The 23826-nt window shown below is 34.1% G+C and overlaps 1 protein-coding gene across 2 annotated transcripts in view; it reads right to left on the bottom strand.

The window, feature by feature from the left end:
• LOC145277600 (arachidonate 12-lipoxygenase, 12R-type-like) overlaps positions 1–23826 on the bottom strand; it is a 162243-nt gene that overhangs the window by 48311 nt on the left and 90106 nt on the right. For both annotated transcript variants that reach the window (XM_080129117.1, XM_080129118.1), the window contains exons 7-10: positions 23271–23403; positions 12387–12482; positions 10293–10389; positions 1833–1950 (exon numbers count right to left, since the gene is read on the bottom strand). In XM_080129117.1, coding sequence (XP_079985243.1) covers positions 1833–1950; positions 10293–10389; positions 12387–12482; positions 23271–23403 — 444 coding nt within the window. The remainder of the gene's footprint in view (positions 1–1832; positions 1951–10292; positions 10390–12386; positions 12483–23270; positions 23404–23826) is intronic.

Genomic DNA, 23826 nt, shown 5'->3' on the forward strand with positions numbered 1-23826 from the left:
ATATAACACGGTGACGCCCCGTTCTTGAATTTCCAAAGGGTCACGACCTAATCACGAAAGTGGGTTCACGGTATATAAGTGGTTCCGATTTCAGAACACTCACGAAAGCGCAATAAGGTGGTTTAAGTCAGTTCTATGACGAAGGAGTTATGAGCAATGTTAGGACACATCTATTGTCGTTCAATGGTGGATGTGCCCCTTTTTTCTCATGAGATGCTTAAGGATGGCTCTGGCTTCAATGGGAAATCCACTTTCAAAGTCCTTGACTTTTTTCCCATCAGGTCGTTCTTAGGTTTTATATATTAAATCCATTGTTATTCCAACTACTCAAGAGAATTGGTTCTCTCTGTTGTTCTACTTTTTCAAACTTGATGTTATTCTTTATCTCTGCTTTATCTACTATCAGATTCTGTAGGAGTACTGCTATCACATTTTAACGAGTGAATCTCTGTCCCATTGAAAAATTCTTGATGAAGTGCAGATACGTATCTTTAATTTGCTCAGTCCCACCTTTTCTCTTTCACTGCAGTATTTTTCTCACAGATGTGATGTTGTTAGTCCCAAACTTTTTGTTATAAATACTATTAGTGTACTTGTTATTAATAAATATTTAAAACGTTTCCTACTTAATTTTGTCATCTCGTTTAACCTGTTTTATAATGGTATCCATCAATTGGCTGTTTTAATGCCTCCTACTAATACCGCTTTTTTATTGCAGCAGATTATCTCCAAGAAATGCTCATTGTTTGTTTTTAATTATTTACAGCCTTGGTCTGTTCAAAACTAAAGTCAATACATATCTCCTGTATTTGAAATAATCATCTTTTGTTCTTTGTTAGCTCCTTACATCGAGTGGTTTCATGTAGTGTCTCGAGTTAATTCCATAAAAAAAACTGTTTTACATAGTATAATAGTTTAATTCTTGTAAAATCATCAGTATAGAGACGATTCATCATATCTGTTCGCGCGATTTTGATCCTGGAACAAGAGTTACTTTTTTTTTATATTGTTCAATGCCAAAAAAGGAAACATGTTATAAATATAAATATACTAGTTCTATATACGATGTATATATTTTACTATTTTTCAAACGTACATGGTTATATGCGTGTCTTTGTGACTTATTAAGGTTCGATGTGTATATACTTGTTTGAATTATGTATATATGGCCTAGCAAACTCTTTGTTCTGTTGTTGAGTGGACAGGATGTATATACAAAGACAATTCACAGTAGCTTAATTAGGGACTAACCTTTTTCTGCCTGATGGGCTATTTTTTGGATCCTCCAGACGGTTGCAACAAAGGAGCATTCCCTCGGGAACAGACAGCATCACAGGTTCAAAATATATACATTTTATCCTTTTTGTTCCAGTCTAGTTGATCCCCAAATCCCCGAAGGCTTGCAAAACGCTTTCTTCTCTAACCCATCATTCTTTTTTTCGTGCCCTGCAATGAGCGTTGTCTGCAAAATTATTACTTAGGCAGTTTACTAGCGTCTATGTAATGGTCACGACTTTCACTCCTACAAACACCTTAAATTGTCAAAATGTATACGCCTAAATTCGGCGTTAACTAGTTCTTAATTTCCTTAATTCTCGTGGCAATTCTTTGGTGGTCTTGAGGTAGAGTCTCAGTAAATAAAGCAAAATGTGGCTTCGTAGTTGGGTTCGAATCTCATGACCGACAAAAATTGTCACCACTAAACTGATGATTGCGTAAGCATAAAAGAATAGTGTCTGTAGATATAAATGAACACATTTTATTACTATTAAAACATTGCGTAAATTATTTAAGGCCTTGAAAGTGTTTATCTTATGTGGATAAATACTTACTTATTAACTTGAAACATATAATAGGTGTGTGGCACCAATAACTTCAAGATTGGATGAGACATTGAGACGTTTCTTTGCAAGGCTGCAATAACACCTTCCATAATCAAATGTGTCCAGCCTGTATGAAATAAAAAAGAAATATTCAGAATAGAGGTCTTTCCTTCTTATTAATGGATTAAAAAACGAAATCTACAGAATTTTAATACATGAGACTAATTACCTGCCATCAACCGAGATAATATATATTTTTAACCGAAAAAAGAAATCATTGCATTTTCGCAAATAACTACGACAGCTAAAATGAAAAACACATACTTTCGGACATCGAAAATTTGCAAATATAGAACTTCAAATTATTTGAATTAATCAGAGTGCTGTTCTTATTCTACGTGTAATTCGCACAAAGTTTCGAACGATGTACCCTAAGACTTTTTTCTTTTATATGTATATTTGTAGTACTAAATAGACTCCACAATTTTTCCAGGATTGTGTAGTAATAAGTATAGATATATAGTAATGAGTACATATAAAAATTAAGATTAGTTTAAAGCTTCTCAAAGTTTATACATTGGGTTGGAAATGAAGCTTTTAATGTGGTTAACATCTACGTGTTTAAAAAGTGAAATTAGAAACAATTGGCAACTAAGCTTTTGAAGTGTTTTACATCAACATTTTTAAAGGTGAAATTAGAAACAATTATAATCGAAGCTTTTGGAGTGTTTTACATCTACATGTTTAAAAAGTGAAATAAGAAACACTTGGCAGCTAGGATTTTGAAGTGCTTTACATCTACATGTTTAAAACGTGAAATAAGAAACAATTGGCAACTAAAGGTTAGAAGTGTTTTACATCTGCATGTTTAAAATGTGAAATTAGAAACAATTGGCAACTAAGCTTTTGAAGTGTTTTACATCAACATTTTTAAAGGTGAAATTAGAAACCATTATAGACGAAGCTTTTGAAGTGTTTTACATCTACATGTTTAAAAAGTGAAATAAGAAACACTTGGCAACTAAGGGTTAGAAGTGTTTTACATCTACATGTTTAAAAAGTGAAATAAGAAACAATTGGCAGCTAGGATTTTGAAGTGCTTAACATCTACGTGTTTAAAAAGTGAAATAAGAAACAATTGGCAACTAAAGGTTAGAAGTGTTTTACATCTACATGTTTAAAATGTTAAATAAGAAACAATTGGCAACTAAGGGTTTGAAATATTTTTTATCAAAATGTTTAAAAAGTGAAATCAGAAACAATTGGCAACAAAGGGTTTGAAGTGTTTTATATCAACATTTTTAAAAAGTGAAATAAGAAACAATTAGCAACAAAGGGTTTGAATTGTTTTATATCAACATGTTTAAAAAGTGAAATAAGAAACAATTGGCAACTAAGGGTTTGAAGTGTTTTATATCAAAATGTTTAAAAAGTGAAATCAGAAACAATTGGCAACAAAGGTTTTGAAGTGTTTTATATCAACATGTTTAAAAAGTGAAATCAGAAACAACTGGCAACAAAGGGTTTGAAGTGGTTTATATCAACATGTTTAAAAAGTGAAATTAGAAACAATTATCAACTAAGCTTTTGAAGTGTTCTACATCTACATGTTTAAAAAGCAAAATAAGAAAAAATTCGAAACAAAGCTTTTGAAGTGTTTTACATCTACATGTTTAAAAAGTGAAATAAGAAAAATATTGGCGACTAAGATTTGAAGTGTTTTACATAAACATGTTAAAAAAGTGAAATTAGAAACAATTATCAACTACACTTTTGAAGTGTTTTACATCTACATGTTTAAAAAGTGAAATAAGAAAAATATTGGCGACTAAGATTTGAAGTGTTTTACATAAACATGTTAAAAAAGTGAAATTAGAAACAATTATCAACTACACTTTTGAAGTGTTTTACATCTACATGTTTAAAAAGTGAAATAAGAAAAATATTGGCGACTAAGATTTGAAGTGTTTTACATAAACATGTTAAAAAAGTGAAATTAGAAACAATTATCAACTACACTTTTGAAGTGTTTTACATCTACATGTTTAAAAAGTGAAATAAGAAAAATATTGGCGACTAAGATTTGAAGTGTTTTACATAAACATGTTAAAAAAGTGAAATTAGAAACAATTATCAACTACACTTTTGAAGTGTTTTACATCTACATGTTTAAAAAGTGAAATAAGAAAAATATTGGCGACTAAGATTTGAAGTGTTTTACATAAACATGTTAAAAAAGTGAAATTAGAAACAATTATCAACTACACTTTTGAAGTGTTTTACATCTACATGTTTAAAAAGTGAAATAAGAAAAATATTGGCGACTAAGATTTGAAGTGTTTTACATAAACATGTTAAAAAAGTGAAATTAGAAACAATTATCAACTACACTTTTGAAGTGTTTTACATCTACATGTTTAAAAAGTGAAATAAGAAAAATATTGGCGACTAAGATTTGAAGTGTTTTACATAAACATGTTAAAAAAGTGAAATTAGAAACAATTATCAACTACACTTTTGAAGTGTTTTACATCTACATGTTTAAAAAGTGAAATAAGAAAAATATTGGCGACTAAGATTTGAAGTGTTTTACATAAACATGTTAAAAAAGTGAAATTAGAAACAATTATCAACTACACTTTTGAAGTGTTTTACATCTACATGTTTAAAAAGTGAAATAAGAAAAATATTGGCGACTAAGATTTGAAGTGTTTTACATAAACATGTTAAAAAAGTGAAATTAGAAACAATTATCAACTACACTTTTGAATTGTTTTACATCTACATGTTTAAAAAGTGAAATAAGAAAAATATTGGTGACTAAGATTTGAAGTGTTTTACATAAACATGTTAAAAAAGTGAAATTAGAAACAATTATCAACTACACTTTTGAAGTGTTTTACATCTACATGTTTAAAAAGTGAAATAAGAAACAATTGGCAACTAAGCTTTTGAAGTATTTTACATCCACATCTTTTAAAAGTGAAATTAGAACCAATTGGCAAATAAGCCTTTGATGTGTTTTATATCTACATGTTTAAAAAGTGAAATAAGATAAATAATTTTTTGATAAAGGATGTATTCTCTATTCGTGCTCACATCTTTTGCCAACGTTCAACAAGATATTTTCTGTAGAAATCATTGGATTTTGACCCGAAAAATTCATCAAAGCTGTCAAATCCACACACACACACACACACACACACACACACACACACACACACACACACACACATATATATATATATATACATATATATATATATATATATATATATAAACGGATAAACTTAGTTTGCAACCCGATAGACTTGTGCACAAAAACTGTTTGCGTAACTACAGAGTACTAACTAAAATCGATTTAATTGACACTCTTATGGATATTAAAGTTTCAATCCCTTGTTTGTGCAGTACGATTAATATAACTGCAAATACTTAAGATTTCAACCCGTGAATTATATTAAAATGTTCGTTCCAAATACTGTGCAGATTCCTAACCCACAGAAACTTTCCTGAGTTATTTAACAAATTGTTAACCAATTGCTGACTTCCCAATTTACTATTCCGCCCGTGAGCCATGTGGTATTACGTCCGCAACTTGTACAAAATGATGACAATGTTGTAAGAATTAAATTCATTTTAACTAGACACATTTACTTACTAATATAGGGTATGTATAAGATGATGTATATGTGAATTTCGCAAAAGTTGCAAGACTATATTTTTTAGTCAGAGGAGAAACGGAAACGTAAACAGTTCATGCATGAGGCTAAACAAAATGTAATGTTCGTACGTGAGCTGCTATGCTACCTTTTCTCCTTAGACGAATAGATATTTTCTCGAAAATTTCGGAGAACCATTCATATTGAAAAAACACTATCTTTACAAATGCATATATATAATTGAAAATTATTGAAATTGCTTCAATATTGCCATCATTCGTTTCTACATTGACCGTTCCTACAAGCTGAATAATCATATCCCCCAAACACAGGTCTTTCACACTATATACAGTGCTTCAAACAAACTTCAAAATCCTCCACATACACACACACATATATATGTATATATGTGTCTGCATGTATACATGTGTATACATATATATATATAGTTGTGTATATACATATATATGTATACATATATATGTATACATATATAAATATGTATATATATATGTATACATATATATGTACACATATATGTATACATATATATATACAAATATATACATATATATATACTTATATATACATATATATACATATATATACCTATACATATATATACATACACATATATATGCATATACATATATATATATATAAATATAACTAAACGTGGTTATTTGCATAATAAAATTGAATAATTAGTATGACAGCTAATAATGAGCTTGCATTCTGATACCACAATATATAGAAAGGGGTAGATAGAAAGATAATCGTTGACAAATGTGCGAAATATATAAGAAACAAATGCATTTAATTTAAATTCTTTCCAGAGATCAAGTTATTATTTTTATTTTCTGTGCCATAATATTACGAGGGGCGTGCAATAAGTAATGCCCCTGGCTCACTTCCCATAGCAGTAGAGCAACGAAACTTGGTACAGTTATTAGTCTTTCTCTACATAGGAAGCAGCCAGAGTTATGCATTTCTCCCATCTGGAGACCGTTTTTGTAGAACACCCCAGGTTGGTCCTCCAACACAGACCCTGTACTAATCTTGACATCTTGGGCTATTTGGCGAATAGTAATGCACCGATATTCCAAAATGGCAGCCTCAACTTGACGGACAGATGCCTTATCGATGGCAGAAGCAGGGCGATCAGGTCTGGGATCTGTTTCCACATACTTCCGGCCATGTTTGAATTCACGATGCCAGCGTTTCACAAATTCATATGATGGGGCATTATCACCATAAGTTTGTTTCATTTCATCAAAAGTCTCCTGTGGTGTGCTTCCTTTCAAATACAAAAACCGGATCACTGCTCGACATTCAACAGGCTCCATTTCACACCTGACTCAGTTCAAATTTCAGCTGGATCAGACAGCTGGAAGTGGGTCAGGGGCATTACTTATTGAACGTCCCTAGTAAAAAAAATGAATCCGTACGTGTAAGAGGTATGATTACGATGACACTCCAATTCTCGTTAGATTATGGGAGTTAAGCAACATTTGCTAGTACCACATGAGTGACTATTTTGGGATGTCAAACACTGTACGTGCATGGCAAACTACGCAAAAATATGGTCGTCAACTCGTTGTTCATTGAGTGTCGCCTAAAATAAATTTAATGAATTATAGACAACTATAAAAGAAGGTGGAATGAAATTCGAATTCTCAAAATAATTTATGATGATGATGATGACGATGACGACAATGATAATGTTGATGATGATGATGATGATTACGATGACAATGATGATGATGATGATGATGATTACGATGATGACTACGATGATGATGACGATGGCAATATCTTATGTAAACATGAATTTGGTTATCAGCGTTATGTTTATCATGATTATGTTTTGAATTGGATCAAGTTCAAATTAATTGAATGAAATTGCTAAAATCTCTGAAAGCGAATAATTGTTAATAAAACAGCGTTTTTTTTTTTACATTTCCAAGATATATTGATAATACGGGGGTCTATTATTTTTTAGTCAATATTATACGCTAAAACATGAAATCGCTTGTAAATAGGGCAAATGTCAAATGAATTTAATAAGCTAAGGTTAACTATATATACGTAAAAATGGAATATCTCTATAAAATGAGAATTGCCGAAAGCATATCTCTATCTCTACTATTATATGAAAGGAACTGTGTGTATGTGTGGCTTGATAAGTTCGTTTCCTATAGACTCGAAAACGGCTGGCTATTTTTTATAGAATTTTACACAAATGACTTTATGTGCCTGACAGTGGTTTAAGAAACGTTTTATATCGGAATGTCTTCGATAAGTATCGATGATCGAAATAATATCATGAAGAAAAAACAGCTTACACATCCTAACATCACAAATAGATTTGAGAACTTTCATTATATATATAATTTTTTATGTATATATATATATATACAATTTATTTTATGTATATATATATATAAGTTATTTTATGTAGATATATATATATATATAATTTATTTTATGTTTATATATATATATATAACATTTATTTTATATATATATAATTTGTTTTATGTATATATGTATATATATATATATATTATATAAAAAGAAATGTATGTATGTGTGTGTAAGTTTGTTCACTATGGACTCGAAAATGGTTGGATCTATGTTACGAAATTTAACATGAAAATAATTTATATGGCTGGTCGTATTCTTAGATAGATTTATATCAATATCTTTGATACGTATCGATAATTGATGATCAAAATAATACGATGATAGAAGGATCTGTCGATCTTGATTAAAGATTACACCTTACAGCCTAACATTACAAGAACATTTAAGAAATTTTATTATCACACTAGCTGAAAAGCCGGCCATATAAAATCAAAAGTAGGTTCTTTTATATGACAGGGACGTATTTGAAATGAATGTTTCTGTTTAAAGCACCATTGTACCATGATATTTGACTTTTTCATTTTAAACATTAATTCAAGCCATCATCCTCGCAGTAAATCCAGGCGTATAAAATCCACAGTAGGTTCTTTTATATGACAGGAGCGCGTGTGTCTGTTTAGAGCATAACTGAAACCTAATACTTGATTTTTGCATTTTAAATTTTAATTCAAGCCATTATATAAAAATATTTTTATGAACTCAACAGTAGGTTTTCTACAGTGCAATGCAGGCTACGATGTATTGTAGATTGTGTCACTGTGTGTGGCATATGAAGTTTCTTCCCGGTGCACCGCGGTGGGTCCTCCACTAACGCAGGTAATCATTCGATTTAGTTAAGAAATGGGCGACTTCACCGATTCCGATGACAGTAAAAGTACGGGAGTGTGAAACATTCGTTGATTATTATTTAATCCCAGTCAACGCCTAGTCTCTTTGCTTATCAATGTTAAAACACTTATTTGCGCAATAGGGGTTTTGGAAAGTTAAATTAAATAAATTTAGATTGGATTAGTAAATTAGTTGAATATACAAGAGACGTTAAAAAAGTAATGCCTCCTATTTTTATTACGCACGAATTAATCAGAGAGGATTGCGAATTTCATTGTAATGATGACTGAACATGAATTCATGAGATCGAAGTGTCATCTCTCTGTTGCAGATATTAACGGTATTAGACTCTAAGAAAGCAAACCCTGTCATAGACGTGTGTCAGAAACAGAGATTAGTCATTGAATTCCTCTATGCAGATAAAATTGAACCGATCAACATTCATCTTTGCCTACTTAACTTTTACTAAGTCGATACATTTGATTTGAGTACATTAAAGACATGGGATCGTCGATTTCAGAGTGGGAACAGAGAGCTGAATGAAAAATAGTTTTCTGAACTTTTACGACCGAGGCTTCGTTCATTGCTGGCATAGTTGTTAGAATTGTGGTGACTATGTAGAAGAATGAATTTGGGAGCAGAAAAGGCCCCTCGTTTTAATAGTACAACTCCCGTCTTATTAAGTCCTCAACGTTTTAGATTTGGAGTTTAAAAACTAGGAGGCCTTACTTTTAGAATGATGCTTGTAATTGTTTAAAATAAAAATATGTTTTAGGTAGTTTTGTGTCGATTTAAACACACATATGATACTACCATTTTCAGTGTCAAGGTTGACCGGTGGAATTAATCATATATTTTACTTAGCCAGGTTAAAATGATAAATTATTTTAACAATTAATTAACTTATTTTCAAATTACTGTATCATTTTAATTTGAGTAAATAACAGATTGTTAAAAAAAAGAAAAATGATAAAGTCACCAAATACAAATAGGTTGAAAAAAACAACAACCTTTTGTCAAAAGCTAAACAATTTTAAGAAGGTGCACGGAGCGGTCAGAAACAAAACAAAAGTATTTGGATTTTAATAGAATGAAAAAAAAAAAAACCAAGTGTTGAACATTAAAGTGATAAATCGAGTTGGTCCGTTTCCCATTGATTGAGAACCAAGTCTCTCGCCGACAACTCTGCCGCCGCCTTATATGCCATTTTTGGCTCACCAGTCAATCATATCTTTCCCGTATCTCCGGTATTCGACTTTATTTTAACTAAGTTTTTTTTCCCCACGTATTATTGTAACATTAACGTGTTTAAATAAATCGTGTTATTGTTGTCGATCGGCTGTTTTTTAGTTTTCTTTTTGAAGTTCCTAAATCCGTTCGGTAACTTAAACTACAAGCATTGAACATTCTTTTGACCGAATCACCCCAGGCCTTCTTTTGTGAAACTATTCTGACACAACGTAAGACATAAAGGTAGCTTTAAACGGCCGAGACCATATGTAGTCACGTGGTAAATGTAATATACACTTGAATATAAGCATGTCTGACTTACCTAAGTGAAAAACAGCCTGATGAAGTGAAGCCTCTGCATTGTTATACCACATTTTTGCCAGGAGCCAAACATTCTCTTCGTCAGTTGGCAGAAACACCTGAGAAATATTTGTAAAACAAACTATTTTCATATTCAAACAAACTAACACAGACTAACATATGTTATACATTATAAATCCTATGTTGATTATGGGTTAGTTTGCTTGTATGAATTCTTACTAAAACAGAATTGCTCACAGGGTCGAATGAAATGTGAGTAAGGTGAAGTCGAGGAAGAAGTCGAACGTTGTAGTCTAAACAAAAAGATAATGCCGAATGAAGTCACGTTTTCAAGTAGAGAAACTACGGTTTTCAGATAAGTATCTTGGTGGAAGCCGTGCAAACGAGATACGGACTATAATGTTGTAAACCGATAATCTCAGCGAATGTTACTTCGATGTCTGTCCATCTACGTTACTCATTTCGTTAAGTTAAAAATGAATATCTGAGAAGTAAGATAGTATTTTTCTCGGAAAATAAAACTACATACGAAAAATCTTACGGAATGTCTCGCTGTTTCAGACTTTCTTCTTTGAAAAGAATCGAAAATGAAAAGAAAAAAAGATCCGTATAAACATTCCACGTATGTACAAAGACTTTTATTTGGTTTATTGATTAGTCATTAGCTGAGACATTACACACCCATATATACGGTATAATCACACAGGTGCTCGTCAGATCACCGACGTTAAGCAACGTTGAGTCTGGCTACTACCGGATGGGCGACTATTTGGAAATTCTAGGTGCTGTATATGCTCTCCTATTATCTTGGCATTGTTTTCAGCCGTCCTGAACCTTAACTGGTGTTTAACAACGCTGACTTAGAAGAAAGACGGTTGAGTATTGCGCAACTCTTGCCACGCGTAGGCACCTTTGGAGTCAGTATTCATAGTCTGTAAAGACTGGATAAAAACTACACACCCACATCATATATGTATTTGAAATTGGAATATTTAGGCAGTATTTTTTCATTCAAGCAGACATTATTAAATACGACGGAGATACTTTTCTTTATTATTTTTTCTCCGATTTTCTGTATAATCTCTTTTATATCCAAATTAAAAATAATTATGAAAGTTCCATAGTTATCACAAACGCTTTCGATTTGATCGCAAATCATCTTCAGATAGAATTCATGGAGTAAATAAGCTGAAATTAAATAGGAGCGAAAATGGAAAGTAGAAAGGTAAAAAGTAAAATGCACAATAACTTGTATCGAGTGATAGGGGGTTAAATGTTTAAAAGTCAAATAAAAACCTGAGTATTAAAATCTACCAGTCCATGGGCCAAAAATAGCAAAGCGCGTCCTTTGCGAGTTATGCCAGACATTTTAATACGTTATTGCTCCTCTCTAATTCGATGTTATTAATAGTAGAGTGATGGGTTCGAATGCTTCGTGAAATTTCAACGTTTTAAAATAGTTTTCGTGTTCTACAATTTTTGGATTGTCAACTTGCATTTATCTAAGATTGGAGGGGACCAACTATTTATTAATTCAATTACCTTGATTTACTTCGAACATCGTCACACATTAAAATTAATACTGTTTGAGAATTAATGTAATAAGTATTTTAAGGTGTATATAGATAGGATGCTCCTTGTTAAATTTCGCAATGTAGAGTACCTTCCAATTCAAGACAATACTATGAAATAATATGGGTGTTTACAAATGATCGTAACATATAGACTTCTTCCAGTGATCATGTGAAGCCGCAGGAGTAGATTTAAACAAAGAAACATATGTGTTTTCTTAAAGCATATTTACCATTAATATATGAGAAAACATCATCTAAAAAATCTAATAGAGATGAGAAGGTAAATATTTTTCTCCATGAATTTCTTTATCAATATATCTATTAATTATTGATATATGTAATGGTTTTATATCTAAAATTTACTGTGCCAAAGTCGTTTGATTATTGATGAGGAAATATTAAGGGTTTACATGATTTGGTTTTATCTTGTTGATATTTACTTTTTTTATTTTAATCTTCTAAAACCCAACACACACATAATAGCAAACATTTTATTAGTTTTTGTGGTGTTCTTTACTTACTGGGTTGTCAGGTCCTTTTTCTTGATTTAGCTGGATAGCAATTGGAAGCAACTGATCGTCATCATCAAGCTTGAATAACGCCATTGGTGCACATATCTAAAAAAAAACAAAAACACACACACAAGGGTTTTTAATTAAAAATATGAAAGTATAGTAAGCGAAAATTAGTACCACTCCTCAATCCTCAAGATATCTGCACAAATGGGGAAAAAGAAAGACCTAATGCGATATCTAGAAGGAAAGGATGGTGCATTTTATAACTTGTACGTGCGAGTTAGATATTAGCTTATTTTACGGACTATAAAATCAACTTTACTTACTTCAAGTTCATTCGTATTTGTTGTAGTTATTAACGTACTAATGCTGTTATGAAAATTCACAAACCCGTATTTCTCTCACGTTCTTCGTAAAATATTAAATTTTGTTCAATAAATTGTACATTATAATAATAATAATAATAATAATAATAATAATAATAATAATAATAATAATATAAATGCTCGACCTTAAACAATACGTTAAAATGTTGATTTGTTGCATACAATTCTTCAAATGTTTCCTTTTCATTTAGAACAATAATAAGCTCTCAAGAGGTTAAGCTATGTAAGACACTCTCCGTTTTCCACCTTAGTGTATCGAGTTATTATGTATAATAGGAAAAATTTTTATGAGCTTGGAAAAAAGACCAAAATATAAAACTATTTGGACACGTTGAAGAATTTCAATCTATTCCTCGTAGGGCAGATGTATGGCCTCGATATCTGTGAACGAATGTTTTTATGGGTAAAAATGTCCCAAAAATTCAAGGATAAGATCTTGCAACGTAATAGTCAAGATCACAATAATTAGTATTGCTATTTATATGGATAATCTCAGAATAAACCGATGCTGCACCACAGAATGTTCCAAATAGTCGGAAGAAAAATCTTTTATTATGTCTAAGTGAATAATCAAATAATAATTGTTTAATAAATGTTTCTTTGATTCGGTTTGCTTTGATTCTTTAGCAATAAGTTACATCAGCTATTATGAATTTTAAATTTCAGTTTTTTTTTTTTTTTTTTTTTACATAGAGATCACCATTTATCAAGGCCCGGAAGCCACTCAGGGATAAGGGTTATTGCAAGTACATTATGTTAGTGAGGAGATTTGATGAAGTGTTTACTTAAGGGGGCGGTTCATTAGGAATTTGTTAACATTAGACTTAAAGACATCCAAGTTGTAGTCCGGAGGGAAGCAGGCAGACGGAACAGAGTTCCACAGGCGTGCAGTTCTAAGAAAGAAGCTTTGCTCATGAAATCCGCGTTTTGATTTAGGCACAGATATAGAGTGGGGGAAATTTTTCACAGTGGATTCAGCTAGACGGGTGTTTTTCGTGAAAGATTGGCGAGGGGGGACCAGGGATTGGAGTTCAGACGAGCACCTGCCATGAAAATAACGATAAAACAAGGATAGGCTTGCAACGTCTCTTCTGTGGGAGAGGGGTTGCAGGGTAGAGAAAAGGGCATCCCCCACTAAACCACGAAGTCTATTTTGTACTCTGTCAAGGCATGATAGGCTGTTTTTGGCAGCTCCTGCCCAGATATGGCAGCAGTATTCCATCCTTGGCCATACTTGGCTTTTATATAGATAGAGGATTGCATCAGTAGTGAGATATCTTCTGGAGCGGTAGAAGGATCCCACCATCTTTCCAGCGACCTTGGCAACAGACTTGATGTACGTGTTCCATTTCAGATCAGGAGTAAAGGTCAAACCCAGAAGCTTGTCAAAACACGGGGCCTCACCCAGACGAGAGCCATCCATCACAATTGATGCCAGCTGGGGATCAGAGCGTTGATGATGTAAGGATAGGAGTTTGGTTTTGGATGCATTAATGGTAACTAGCCACATTTTCCCCCACTGAACCACGCGCTCGAGATCAGAGGAGAGAGAATCAGATAGAACTTCGTCATTTACAGCCTTTGATGTGTTGCCATAGATGGTCGTGTCATCAGCATAGATGTCAACGAATAATTTAATTATGTGTTTAGGGAGGTCATTGATGTAGATCAGGAAGAGAGTTGGGCCCAGGATTGATCCCTGAGGGACTCCAGCATTTATATTGCAGGCCTCCGATTTTTGACCATCTACCACTACTCTTATGAGCCTATCGGAGAGAAATGATTTAATGATTGAGAAAACATTTCCAGTTATACCGTAGCTGGAAATCTTGTGAAGTAGACCCTTATGCCATAGTTTGTTGAAGGCCTTTGCTATGTCAAGAGCAATTGCCCTAGAAAAGTTATTTTGATAAAGGTGTATTTGGTTCTATTATTGATATCTTCAGATATTAAAACAATTATTTATTTTGTGGATTTTTTCCTTTGTAAATTAACAGTCTGCAAAAGCTATTATGTAATAGATAGACAAGACCCTGATAGACACTATCATTTCGGGTTAGAGTATATTTAGACGATATAGAAAGTAAGGAAATATTACTAATTTTTTAAAACAGCAGTCATATCTCCAATTGGGAATTCATCAGCAGCTATAGATTTCTTTCGTGCAAATTCTATTTAAAACCTTAAACAATAACACGTCATAAAATAAAAATCTGAGATGGCATATCAGATTTAGGCATTAAAAGACACATTCCAAGGGCTTATACTTTTTGGCCACACTACTGAATGTAATGAACGTCATCTCTAGGACTCGGTTTCGCGCTAAAAATGTTTCTCTACTTCAACCAGAGGGATATATATTATCTTTTTTTGATTAGCATGAATCAGGGAAGGAGTTCCAAAGTCTAACAGTTCTGGGGAAGAAACTATCGCATTAGAAGGCCTTCTTACATATAAGGACCTCTACTGTGTAGGAGTGGGATTTAGCTGCTTGTCGGGTTTGCCGGGGGTATTTACGTCGAGGGGTTACAAGCGCCTTAGTTCGTCGAATCATTCACCATTAAAATACTTGTAGAACAGGCAAAGGGATGCAAAATTTCGTCGATGGGATAGAGGTTAAAGATTTGATGATAGTTTGGGACCTATGATGTTGGCTGCACTCTTCTGAATCTGGTCCAGAAACGAAAGACTAATAGCAGATGCACCAGTCTAAATGTGACAACAATACTCCATACATTGGCCAATGGTGACCTTGTAGACGTACAGGATACTTTCGGGCATAAGTAACTTTCAAGCACGATAGGGAGAGCCCTCGTTTTCTTGCAGTAGCCTAGGAAATGCTCTCAATTTATCTGTTATAACTCATGTTCCCTGTGAACGTTATGCCAAGGAGTTTGACCGAAATACTTTCAGGTAATGTATCCTTAGCCATAGCCATCAGTGGTTGAGAAGGTTCCTTGTAATTATTGAGGTAAACAACATAGTCTTGGCAGCATTGAATGGGATCATCCATTTTCTCCAAGGTTTTTCTTCTAATGTTTCTCCCATTTCTTTAGATATGTGTTCATTCGTTTAACTCTTGTGTCTGTTCTAAAACGTGGTGTCATCAGTAAGGGGAGATGAAAGTTGTGCAAAACTGTTCTGTTCGGGTTGAGCTGACTTTTCTGTTCAATGAGATTGGAATTTCTTAGTCTCTTCATAATGTTTATATAATTTTATGTGCATGCTTGCCTACTAAACTAATTATTCATTTATAATAAATGTTCGATCACAACTGTTAGGCACAAGGACGCATAATTTTTAGTTTACTTTAAACGTGTAAAAGGGGTAAAAAAACAGTTCAGGTACCTCAGATTTGATGAACCGTGGGTATTAAACATCAGTTTATTTATATTTCTCATCTGCCAGCTTCTTTGATGTATTTTCAAAAGATTATTATTATTATTATTATTATTATTATTATTATTATTATTATCTTGTTCATTTTTCTATCAGGTTTACTTGAAAGGTAAAACTTCTACATAATAATATACTCTGTTTGACCTCGTTGCATAATATATCTAGAGAAAAATCCCCTTTTCACATGGCAGTTGTTTTAAATCTATTCGAACTATGTGAACGTAGAATTGTAATGGTAAGAAATTCTCAGAAAATATCAGCAGTAAATTATTTTTTAAATAATCACAGTTGACTGTGAATGGTTATTTTTTAAAAATATTTTCTTCATTTCATTTTATAATAATGTTACCTATTTATTATTTAATTAATTAGTGCAATAGAAAATAAAACAAGAAATAATAAGGAACACTGATTAAGAAAATAAAATAAAGAAAATACAATTTTAAATAAAAAATACACAACAGTTCACAATTAACTGCGAATATATATAAAATAATAAGAGTAATCCATTTAGTACTGAGATATTTCCTGCAGCCCTGTTCCTACTCGGTTTCCAAGTTCACATGGTTCAAAGAGATTTGAAACAACCGCCATTTGCAAAGAGGATTTTCTTTTAAATATATTATGGACCAATATCATATACACAGTATATTACTCTGTAGACGCTTGATTTTTAAAGTAGGCCTTATTATTGATATAAAAAAATAATTACCTAAGAAATATACATATATATATGTACATATATATATATGTGCATATATACAGAGAGAGAGGGAGAGAAAGAGAGAGAGATTTAATATCATATGTTTTTGTCTTCCTTCTCTAATACTGAAAAAATTGCATCCTTTGTATTGTGATGGCTTACTATCACTTCCTTAAATATACATGTACAAACAGTAATCGTTTCTCGGCGTTGCAAGAGGAGATATAAAAGGATGCTAATTAAAATTGATATTAATTTTTTTTTTCTGAATAAATAAGCGTTTTCATTCTTGTGTTACTCTGTAAAAAGTGTTTTTAAAGTTTGTACATACATGTACAGCCCGCAATGGGAAAATCACTTGTAACCTTGCTTTTTGTTTTAATTAATTTTGTTCTATTTAAAATGAGAATTTTCCTACGAACATAACCACAAAAGAAAGATTCGATGTTTATGAAGAATTATTGAATATGCTTCGTTCCGAGAAGAAGTCCTGCTTAACTGAGCTAATTTTGTTACAAAATAGGATATGCACAAAACATATTGCTGTGTTTACATCTACATATGAACAGGAAGCATTTTATCAAGTATCGACAGTATCTAGTGGAAATTTGTCACAGTCTCAAAATATGACGTCATATTTAGCTGACTTTTCACACTTAACAACTAAGGCTGAAACGGTATTTTGATTTCAATTCTAGCTAATGACACGATATCATTTTTTTACATCTGAAATCACTACTTAATAATAAGTACAATATAACGATTTAAAAAAAAAATATTACATTTTCACCCCAAACAAGGTAAATTACCACTTTGGTGTAGGGGGCTACTATCAGGGGCAACAACTGCTGGGATACTATGTAGGGATTTGGGCAGCAAGATGTCGGTTCACGTTACACTCGAACTTCTGAACGTCAGTACTGTTGGGGAAGCAGGGACCTGGAATGGAATTCCAGAGTCTAGCGGTTCTGGGGAAGAAACTATTGGAGTAAAAAGATATTTTACATCTAGGGATCTCTACAGTGTGGGGGTGGGATTTAGCAGCCTGTCGGGTTTGTCGAGGGTGCTCACGTCGTGGGGGCACAAGTGATTGCAGTTCGTCAGAGCATTCACCACTAAAATACTTGTAGAAAAGGCAGAGGGATGCAACATTCCGTCGATGGGACAGAGGCTGAAGCTTAGATGCCAGTTCAGGGCCTATCAGGTTTGCGACTCTCTTTTGAACCTTGTCAAGGAGCGAGAGACTAGTAGCAGATGCACCAGCCCAGATGTGGCAGCAATACTCCATACATGGGCGAATGGTGGGCGTATGGAGGTACAGGATACGTTCGGGTGTTAGTAGTTTTCTAGCACGGTAGAGAGAGCCCACCTTTCTTGCAGCGGCCCTGGCAATGCCTTCAATGTAATTGTTCCAACTCATGTTTCCTGTGAACGCTAGGCCAAGGAGTTTGAAAAATGTACTCTCAGATAAAGAGTCGTTGGCCATTGCTATAGGTGGTAGAGAGGGTTTCTTGTAATTATTGAATGAAACTAGTTTAGTCTTGGCAGCATTGAACGCGACCAACCACTTTTGTCCCCATTCCACCACAGATTGGAGGTCTTCCTCTAGTGTTTCTGCCATTTCTTTAGAAATGTGTTCATTCGTCTTCCTGTCGTGCCTGCCATAGAATGTAGTGTCATCAGCATATATACCCATCTCAGAGGCAATTTTGTCGGGGAGGTCATTTATGAATATCAGGAACAATAGAGGTCCAAGGATAGAACCCTGGGGCACGCTCGCATTTATATCATATTGTTTAGATGTACGACCGTCGAGGACAACCTTGATTTTTCTCTTATCTAAGAAGGATTTAATTATGTTATGTATTCTACCAGTGATACCGTATGATCTGATTTTCCTGAGGAGACCCTCATGCCATACTCTATCAAAAGCCTTAGATATATCTAGAGCTACCGCTCTGCCCTCCCCCGCGTTGTCCAGTGAATGGTATATACGTTCAGAGCTCACAGTTAGGATGTCTGCTGTGGAACGGGCTTGTCTAAATCCATATTGTTTGTCAGTCAGAAGTTTAGCATCTGTAAGATGATGGACTAGAGCATGGTTTATTATGGTCTCAAATATTTTGGCAAAAAGTGGGAGAAGGCTAATGGGGCGATAATTTGATGGTTCAGTCCTTTCGCCAGAATTCTTGAATACTGGTACAACAGAAGCAGTTTTCCAACAGCCCGGAAAGCATTATTCATTAAGGCATTTGTTGTAGAGTTTGGAGAGAACCGGAGCTACTTCGGCTGAGCACTTTTTTAATAGCACAGCTGGGATAAGATCGGGTCCACATGCTTTTGAAGTGTCAAGGTTTTTTTTATGATAGCATGCACCTGAGCAGGGGGGATTTTCAGATCGTCTAGCGTGTCGTCTGTCCGCATAGGAAAGTCAGGTAGGGGGTGGTTGGAAGGGTCCAGTGTGGAGTTTGAGGCAAACCGACTGGCAAGCATTTTAGCCTTGTCGGTTGCTGAGGAGACAACCTCCTGATTGTTGGTTAGTGGGGGAATTGTTGATTGCCCATTATTTACTACACTGTTGTAGATTTTCCAGAAGTCTCGAGTTCCTAGTTTTTGTGCTTCGATGCGCTTTTTAGTGGTTTCCGTAAATTCTCTCTTAGCTGTCGCTATTTCTTTCTTAACGTTATTTTTAGCTTCTATATACTTCAGTCTGTTTGAACTGGACTTATGTCGGTTAAACCTTCGGTATGCATGCTGCTTTTGAGCAATGGCAGTTGCACAAGTCGACGTAAACCATTGGGGAGAGTGGGGCTTACTATAAAATTTCCGCATGGGAACATGCGCTTCGATTGCAATTTTGAACCAGTCAGTGGTCTCGTTTGCACATTGTTCAGCGGGGAGAGAAAAATATTTCTCCATGGGGTATCTCTAATTAGTTGCCTGATGGCTTCCCAGTCAGCCTTTTTATAATATCTCGTTGTTTTGAGCATTGGCTCTTCAGTTTTGGGTCTAGAGTTTAGGGCGATTTCAACCATTATCACTGCATGATCAGCGTTCCCGAGTGGGCTGTGGGCCTTTGTTATGCAGTCATCGGGAACTGTGGTCAAAAACAGATCTAGAAGTGATGAGTGTTGTTCTTCCTGGTCAGGGAAACGGGTTGGAAACGTAACAATTTGTGATAGGGAGTGAGATATAGTGAAGCTATGAGTTGTACTGCCCGCTGCATCTGTGTAAGTAGAGAATCCAAGCCAGTTTTTGTGGTGGACATTAAAGTCACCAAATACATGTATTTGTGCGCTAGTGTCGAGGGACAGTGCCGTGTCTATGCTGTCAGATACTTTGTTTATTATGGTGCAGTCCTGAGTCGAGGTAGAGAAAATAATAGTAGCTAATATTGTGTTGCATGTTTAGTCTAAAGCACATAAAGGCTTGATCATCTGTTTCTAGGTTTGTTTCTCTAGTCAAGGGAAGAGTATTACGAATGTAAAATCCAAGTCCGTGCATATGTCTGTCAGAGTCCTTACGGCAGAGTGGGAGATATCCAGGCATGTTAAAGTGGTTAGAGGGAATGGAGGAGTGTAGGTTAGTCTCACAGTGCTAAGATATCCGGGGTATTTGTTAAGAGAAATGCTTCAACATCAGCTAAATTAGTTCTAAGGCCACGGATATTTGTGAATGCAAGCCTCAAGGGAGGAAGCAAGTTGAGTTTGTTTGACCCTAAGCCTGGTTTAAGATTATTTTTAGATTGTACTGTCGTCATATTTTTTTTTAAAGAGTTTCGGTTTAGGTAAGGGGGAGCTAAACAAGAGGTTATGCAGAGCTTCAGACATGCATCACAAGTAGACCATCAGCTGACCTTTCTCCAATTAGGATTGTGGCCTCAGGAAAGCCCACCGGGGATGAGTGCAGGGTCCCTTTCCATGCGCGACATGGCACTACAAACAACCCGATATTATACAACTGTTGATGGATCAGCCGCTCTAAGCGCTACCAAAGAGTTAAGGCTCCTGTACTACCAGTCGGGAACAGCAGCCAGGAACTGTCAATCCGGTACCCTCAACTCATTAGAAGAAGGTCAACCCAATCTAATTGCTCAGGCATATCTCATACTCAAGCACTCCCAAATGTTCAGTTTTAGGGGTGGGGCGTGCTGGGAATGGGGAAAAAACGGCGTTCGTTGCCCTAGCCAGGAAACAAGATATACCGCTGGGTGTTTCTGTCGAATCACTGTGATAGTGTCTCTGCGCTTGACTAAGGCTTGTTTGGGAGGAGATAATGTGGTTTTAGTCTTACCCTTTTTATTTATTTTATTGATGTTAGCTTAGGTTTAGGATAATGTTACAGTATGAGTAGGTATTAAGAATTGAGCTACGAGTTGTGCCCAAACTATTTTAGATGATAGGAGGGTTAAGATGTAAGTGCAATATAGTATGGATAAGACAGCAAGTTTTGAGTCATGCGTAATTAGGTGAATAGATATATGGGCAGGTTTTCAGTAGGTGCGAATAGAGTTGAAGTTGTAGGTATTTTCAAGTAAGAGTCATGGGACATTTTGCATAACAAGGAGTGTCGTTTCAATAACGTATTAATCGTTGCAAAACTCTCGAGGAGACATTTATGTAATGCAGATTGCTTTGCTTCTGAGTACTTTGGCTGTTAAATACCTGCCTCTGAGTGCTTAGGCTCTTAAATCCCTTACTGGATAGGAATGAGCTGTAATGCATGCCTTAGAGGTAGAAATGTATAGATGTTTAGAGATGGCTATTAAAACAGTTTGCATGTGAGGGATTAGGGGCTGGAAGTTAGCGATTCCACTACAATTGCGATTAGCGATGCCACTACAATTTAGTGGCGGATAGGTTGGAAGGAATAGATTGTTATCGTTCAAGAGAAAAGGGGTTATTTATTTACAGATAGATTTCCATTAGGATTTTGGAGTTACATGTAAGGTTTAGTTTGAAAGAAAGGGGGAAAAAACAAAAAAAAAACTGAAAGAAAGGGGAAAAAAAACAAAAAAACATTGAAAAAAACAAACATTGAAAAAAAAATCAAAAAAAATTGAAAGAAAGGGGGGGAAAACAAACAAAAAAAATAAAATACGACTCTAAAATAATAAATACGAAACCTATATGAATATATTTAAGTGTATTTTATGACAGGGTCACGCCAGGAGGGGACACTACTATATATCTGGAACAATATAATAATTAATAGCAAATTGATTCTCTAAGAATAAAAACGAAATCTGCATACATTAAAATATCATATTTAAGCGTATCTTTCGATCGGGAAAAGCCGGGCGGTATTCTAGTATAACGTATATGCGTTGTACCAGTTTGATGACAAAAAAATGTAATTTCTGTTTTCTTCATCAAAATTAATGAAATTGATTTTTTTAGTGGTCGGCCACTTAAAAATTAACATGAAAGGAGTGGTAAGATTGTGCATTGATTGAGGTAAATATGAATTTGTTTGAAATAAGTATTTTAAAATGATAAAACTATTTGTTTTTCGTTATCTATAATCTTTGCTTATTTAATAATTAGCAGGGAGCTCGGCGTTGCTTAAACATGATATTTTAATTTAAGCATATATAGAATCAATCCTCTATTGAATATTATATATTACGAGGAATAATTTGACCGGTGGACTAATTCGCAAATTTAAAAAAATATATCAAATATATTAATGATATTATCGTTCATTAAATTCCGTCTGTTTGTTTACAATATCACGTCAGCTGATATTTGGGATTGACGATGAATGCCCAGAAAAAGTCACTTCTGATTAATTTTTAGTTTTAAAATATGGAAACGAAGAAATGATTTGCGGCGATTTTTAATGACACCTCTTCTTTTATCTTAAATTGAACTAATTGATGACATACATTAAAAATGGTGGGGTACACCCGAGCTTGAACAGGGTATCATTTGATTTGCAGTCGAATCCTCTACCACTAACCTATATCTATGTTATTAAGAAGAAATGATTTGCTGAAATTTTATTATCTCCCTTGGCTGGTGTAACGTAAAATATTATTCTGTAAAAATTATTCTTTTTTTTTTATCTCTTACAGATAAACAATAATTAAGATCGAATTCTTTCGATTTCTAATAATTATCGGATTAATTTCTCTACAAAACATGTCTAAAAACACTGACATACATAAATTAGCTTTGTAAGAAATTTACAAAAGACAGACTCAGCCGTGTCGGATCTATCAGTAAGGAACTCGCGCACACACACACACACACAAACATACACACACATACACATACAAAGTAATTTTTTTCATAATAATAGAGATGCCTATCGACTGAGCTATGAGTATATATGAATAAGCATTATAGATATAACATATATATATATGCGTGAAAATATAGATGCATGTCTATAGCAAACCTCATACTGTTCGTGTTTATGAAGCCCATCAAGCTCATATAAATCTGTGTAGAATAGTCGCTTTTGCGCGATGAGATCCTTCAGAGTTTCCGTCCCCAAAACTGGTTCCATCATTTCTTCTGTCACACCAAATCTGTAGACAATATAATAAAACTAGTTCTACTATTAATAGGAATTGAAATGTAACACAGAACAAAATATAATCGAAATATGAATGTTAGAATGTAATGCAACTGAAATATGAACGTGATGAAATACTATTTGAAATACCATTGGTGGAATTGATATAATAGAAATATGAACGTAAATAAATACTGTTTAAATTGGTGGAATATGATAGATGCGCCTGGGGACCGCTTGTGAATTTCACGCATCCATGGAACTTCCTCTTTTGGAGGAAGCCGGTTAAACCCGCGTAGGGTTAGTGCCCTTTCTATTTTTTACAGATTTAGCACGCCTAATGTGCGACATTTACTGATGATGATTTTTTTTTTACACAGTGATCACCACTTATAAAGGCCCGGGAGCAACTCGGGGATAAGGGTTATTGCAAGTA

The sequence above is a fragment of the Euprymna scolopes genome, chromosome 6 (assembly GCF_053919585.1).
Source record: "Euprymna scolopes isolate OS-2025 chromosome 6, ASM5391958v1, whole genome shotgun sequence".
Lineage (NCBI taxonomy): Eukaryota > Metazoa > Mollusca > Cephalopoda > Sepiida > Sepiolidae > Euprymna > Euprymna scolopes.